Raw genomic sequence first — 6,000 nt, 5'->3', positions numbered from 1 at the left:
AATGTTCATCAAGGACAATATGGTGGCCATCTGATTGTCAATGAAATATAGAAATGTATGTGTTTTGGTTTGCATTTTAAGATATATATGTATGTATAAATTGGCTAACACTATCTTTATAATGGTGTATCTATGTGCATTCTGTATAGCAAGGATAGGATTATATTTCTTTGTAGTGATGGTTGAAATGACCACAGTGGTTGCAATAACAAATAAACTAATTCACTGCCTTGCTCCTCTGCCTTCTCAGTAAGCAACAGTGACTCCCTTGCCAGAAAGCTAGCAGAGCAGTTCCACCCCAGAGGCTGAGCCGCTTCTACTATGTGCTACTAATTGAAGACTATTTCAGGTGTCAATGTTAAGTCAACCCACCGGCACTAACCTTGAAGCTGTGCACTTGTTATGGAAACTGCCCTAAACAATTGCACATGGTTGCATGCATTCATAATATATTGTTATACTGATCTGGCGATTTATTTTGGCCACATGGTGGTAGGAAGAAACCCCTTTAATCCATGCAGTGAGGATGCTTCATAGCAAAGCAGTCCTAAGTGGCCTTCACAGAGTGGCTCAGAAGTCAATACTTTCCACTGATACCCGAAATGTTACCAACCTTCCATTTCTCAAAGAGCTTATGGAGTCACAGGTGCCTGAGATCCAGCAGAAGCCTTAGCCTTTTTCTACAGGGAGATAAAAGATAATGTCAGAAATGGCTCTAGAGTCCCAGCCTTGTAATATTTTTACAACAGCAAACAACTCTGTGCTATTTCCAGTTAGGTGGCTCAGAAGCACATCTAAAAGGCTCAAATCGTGCAATGAATTGCAAGACTTAGTTCAGACTCTTACCAAAACACAGACTGACTTCATGGTGGCAGAGAAATAGGTCTGCTTCCTAATTTTTTCCTCCTTCCAAAAGGGGAGAGATTGTGCAAATTGGGCATTTGAATGATCAGGCATTCATGGGGGGGAGCATCTATAACAGCGGGGGGCTAAGCTCTTTTGGCACAAGCCAAAGTACATATGCCAGGGACCAGGGACCTCACACTCTTAAATCCACATCTACAATAACCAGCATAATTTCTTCACACCAAGAGCCACCACACATACTTTGGTAGTTTTAAAATGCCAACAATACCAACATCAGCACGGGGATAAGAGTCTAGCCAGATACGTTCAATAGCAGAACTGACTTAGGAATAGAGATGGGTGAATTTGTCAACTTCAGTTACTCTCAATTTCTCATTCCACCCCCACCCCAGTCTTCAGTTTGCCCCACTGCAGATGCAGCCCGCATGAAAATCTGTATGCAAATTTGTGCACAGTTCTCCTAATACCTTTTGCACGCAATTTCCCCCAATATAAGCATTTTGTGGAAGCAATTTCCACATAACAGAATGCATTTTTGTGGGCGCTACTTTCACAAAAAGACACGTTTTTGTATGCATGCTTTGCCTCGGAGGACTGCACCACAAAATTCGGAGCCGTGCAAATTTTGAAGAAGAGCTGTGCTTTGCTTCACGTTTTCGTTTGGGAAGTGTGAATTTTGGAAGATCACATTTAGCATAACGAGCTAAACAATTTTCTTCTCTGTGCCCCTGTTTAGGAACAACAAAGCAATTCTATTCTGATATACAAACCTTAGATTGCAATTTGCAATGGAGTGTTTGGTCAGATAGCCAAGGATGCTTTAAGGCTGCGGTTGCACTTATCCTCCAGCTTAAAGGGGGGTAAAAATGAGTGTCAGTATTTAATAGCTATACAGCGATTTTAGCATTCATATTTAAAATGTGCCCCCCCCCAAAAAAAAACCAGGGTTGACTGAAACGCAATTTTAAATTTACGGCTGAGAAACAAACTACACTTTAAATTATTAACCATTTTTAAAAAGCATGCTTAAGCTGGCCACTTTTATTTTGGAAGAAAACCAGTCACATAGGACCTCAATTCAGAATACAATCCTGATCTCGATTGGGCCTTTATACTAGTGGGTCCACTCAGATCCTGCTTGCAGGCTTCCTATAGACATCAGGATGGCCACTGTGAGAACAGGGTGTAGCACTAAGTTGGGCCTGGAAAAATTTCTCCTGGAAATGCAATATGATGTTGGCTTTTGATCACCAGGAGACAGAGATGATGTGAGAGTTTGCTCAGTGAAACTGGGGTTTTAGCGTATTGTTATCTACCCAAAGCCCCTTAGGATTGTGGGTGGATGAATTATAAATCAAACAGATAAACGAGCAATGATCTTTAACTATTAACCTATGCTCGATTCACTCCTGTTGAATTAAACATAAAAGTTCTTAAAATCTAGTCGTATCATAGAGTTGTATAGTTGGAAGGAACCACGAGGGTCATCTAATTCTAATCCAATCTTTCTGCCCAATATGGGGCTCGAACTCACAACCCTGAGATTAAGAACCTCGTGTTCTACTGACTGAACTATCCCTCTTCATTTTACCGGATGCACACTTCAAAAGTCTCCAGGTTTAAAATGGATTTTATTATTGAAACACTCTATCACTTGAGAGATACATATGAAAAGAACTTTTCATTTTTTGGAAATTGGATAACAATTTCTGGTTGGACAGTTACCCCTTTTCCTTAATGAGAAGCTTAGTGATGAAGTCTTTAGCTTCCTCCGACACTTTTTCGAATTCTTGATCATCAAAGCTCCACCGACAAGCCAGGATGTTGTTCAGAGTCTCATTATCATCATCGCCCAGAAAGGGAGACAATCCGCTAAGCCTGCAGGAAACAGGGAAACAGGCAAAACGTTTTGTGAATTACGTAGATCATGGAGCAACCTAAACCTTCTGGACTTTAATCAACAGTCAGAGTCCAGGAGTAGCTTCCATCAAGTTGACATCAACTGTAGGAGAAAAGCACAGTCTTCACAATGTAGGCTGCAGGATACTTACAACATATAGGCAATGACACCTATACTCCACATGTCGGTAGGAAACGATACAAAGTCGTAGTTTACAACTTCAGGAGCGAGGAATTCTGGAGTGCCAAAGTTGACCTTAAGCTTCTCCCTTGGTTTATATCTAATGAGCGGCAACGAAATGCAATGAGAAACAATGTCAGCAAAAATGACATCTACTTAAGAGTTCAACACAAAGGTTGGGATTCAACTAAGTTGATGAGCAAGCAGAACAAGGTCCACTTGTCCACAGGACTTTGTTCCTTTCCTTCCCCCATGGCTCCCTAAATGTGCTCTGGAGGATTAGGGGAAAAAACCCAGACTAGGTTTAGGGGACGTGCGACAGCAGTGAAGGAAGTGGGGGGGGGAGGTCCCACTGCGTTGGCAGACCACATTGAACTCACGCATATCCCACTGAACACTACATTGAATTCCACCCAAAGATACTTTAAATAGGCAGTTAGTGGGGGCAGGCAAACATATAGCTGTCAGGATGATGCCAGAGAATATAAAACAGGCCTAGGCAAACTCAGCCCTCCAGGTGTTTTGGGACTACAACTCCCATCATCCCTAGCTAACAGGACCAGTGGTCAGGGATGATGAGAGTTGTAGTCCCAAAACATCTGGAGGGCCGAGTTTGCCTATGCCTGATATAAAACATGCTGGTGACTAGAAAGCATCTCTTGTTGTCTTGCCCCAAACTTCCTTTTCTTATACGGTCATTGTTTTGTAATTTTGCTGTTTGGTTTAGTACCTCCATCCTTAACATATGACATGAAATAAACCCTACTAAAGTCAACCCATTGAACATGTTGAGAATCAGAATGTGAATTTGGGAGGACTGTGTTTATTTTGATGACGGCTTGCAGCCTGTTGCAAAGGATCTTGTATCACGATAGCACCTTGCTCTGGATTATTTGGAAAGAAGCAAAATTGGATCCCTCTTCTGGTCTATGACGGTATTTTTGGCAACTAAAGCAGCCTTTTCACCCTTCTGTGAGATTGCCTGTTCGAAAACTTCGACCAACATGTGTACTATCGGGCTCTTCATTTAAACTACAGGGGAAATGCGTTCAAGACCGGCCATCTTTGGGTAGCCTAGAGAGTCTTTTCTTTATTATTGCACCATTTCTCCCAATATTGGATCACTTGAAAATGGACATTGGATTTAGGAAATAAAAGATGCTGGTAGCTTGATTGAAAGCAACGTACCTCCTTGCCAGCCCAAAGTCAATAATCTTGATTTGATTTGTCTCTCTATTCACACACAGGATATTCTCAGGCTGCCAGAAGGGAAAAGAAAGAAAGAAAAAAGAGCACACATTTATGAGAAATGCTACATGAAGTGGAATCAGCACATTAAAAACACAACACAGCACAAAAATATGCTTTGCAGTGCCTGCATATTGAAGCAGGTTGGCCTCTGTGGACATCTCAGGCTGTAATCATGTGGTATTTGAGGCTGGGAATGCTCTGCCAGTGTAGGTTTCCCCTTGCTGTGGCTTTTCTGCTTGACATAATGTAGCAAGTCAAGATAAAAAACTCATTAGTGAGCTTTCAGAAAGGGACTGCAAGCACTCGGACTGGACTTCAGGAAGTCTGTGTTGTGATTTTGCAACCCGTTATGAATCCACGCTGAGACATGTTTTTTATAGCTCTCCTCCTCCTCCATTCTTATTTTAAAACTCACCACTATTCAACATTTATCTTTCAACTTTAGCTTCTTAGTTCACTATTCTTCCTCTCCCTATCCAGTATCTAATATATTAAATGTGGGCCTTTTAAATGGGGGGGGGGGGCGACGACGACACTGTTATTATGTTTTTTTTTCTGTGATAAATAATATTAACACCAGATATTGACTAAGAGGGAAGACTTAAAGGTTAAATGCATATGGGTTGTCAGAAGACAAATTGCTTGAATCCGATAGATGATAGATAGATAGATGATAGAAATAGATAGATAGATAGATAGATAGATAGATAGATAGATAGATAGATAGATATGGTGAGTCCGATCCCTCCCACGGGGGCAGCCAAGAAGCAGATAAACCCAAAAAACCGTTATTACCAAGCAGTTTATTCACTACGCACAGAGAGAGACGAAGGAATGGAGTCTATCTAAGATAATGGCGAAGCTCCGAGTAAAGTCCACCCCCCCTCCGTCTCTCTTATCCTACATCATTCCTGTGTTGGCCAATCATAGCTTTCTGCTCCTGAGCTTTCTGTTCTACTACCCTCAATGCATGCCTGGTCCTGGGAGAGGGGGCGGGGTCAGGAATGCTTTCCAAAGACACTGAGTCTGTCAGCTGTCTCTCCATTGGTGCTTCTTCCTGCTGCTCCTCTTCCAATATTTCCCAGCTTCTCCCCTCTGCAGCCTCTGAACTATGCCCTTCTGCAAACCAATGTTCTAAATCTATACTGTCCTCCTGTTCTCGGCAAGGTTCAGGAGAAGGGGGGGACGGCCCCCACCATTCCTCTTCACAACCTCAGCTGAAATCGCGTGAGTTTGCTTAAAGGATCGCTATGTCAGATGTGCAATTTGAGTCTTCAGGCACCCACCACTGGCTCCATTATTGCTGATTATATATTTGAATCCACACTTGTCTCACAAATTTACACTTGCTCAAAAGAGGATAAATCATAGAGATGTTGACCCAGTGTGCAGGAGCCCCCTAAAAGGCAAATTGTCGCTATCATAATACGGTCATACAAATCTATAGTGCAACTACATTTTGAATACTCTGTGCAATTCTAGTCGCCTCACTTCAAAAAGGATATTGTAGAGTTGGAAAAGGGGAACTGAAATGATCCAAGGGATGGAGCGACTGCCTTATGAGGAACGGTTGCAGCATTTGGGACTTTTTAGTATAGAGAAGGCAAGTAAAAGATACATGACACTAGTTTATAAAATTATGCATGGATATAGTCTTAAATCCATGTAAAGGAACATAAATGGATAGGATGACGTCTGAACTGAAGCAAACACTTTGTCAAGCCAAACTAAATGTTAAAAGCACAAAAAGGTGACCTAGCCCTTTTTGGTTCAGATGTGATGGTTTCTGCAGACAAAAGCCT

General features: G+C 41.9%; 1 protein-coding gene across 4 annotated transcripts in view; it reads right to left on the bottom strand.

Annotated features, from left to right (window-relative positions):
- Positions 1-613: 613 nt before the first annotated feature.
- Positions 614-6,000, bottom strand: part of MYLK4 (myosin light chain kinase family member 4) — an 84,313-nt gene continuing 78,926 nt past the window's right edge. For all 4 annotated transcript variants that reach the window (XM_060278024.2, XM_088675123.1, XM_060278022.2 and 1 more), the window contains 5 exons: positions 4,136-4,206; positions 2,919-3,047; positions 2,593-2,745; positions 1,638-1,716; positions 614-680 (listed from right to left, as the gene is read on the bottom strand). In XM_060278024.2, coding sequence (XP_060134007.2) covers positions 633-680; positions 1,638-1,716; positions 2,593-2,745; positions 2,919-3,047; positions 4,136-4,206 — 480 coding nt within the window. In that variant the 3' untranslated portion in view covers positions 614-632. The remainder of the gene's footprint in view (positions 681-1,637; positions 1,717-2,592; positions 2,746-2,918; positions 3,048-4,135; positions 4,207-6,000) is intronic.

The sequence above is a fragment of the Zootoca vivipara genome, chromosome 8 (genome assembly GCF_965207765.1).
Source record: "Zootoca vivipara chromosome 8, rZooViv2.hap1.1, whole genome shotgun sequence".
NCBI classification, from domain to species: domain Eukaryota; kingdom Metazoa; phylum Chordata; class Lepidosauria; order Squamata; family Lacertidae; genus Zootoca; species Zootoca vivipara.
This window is presented reverse-complemented; position numbering and strand designations above follow the sequence as displayed.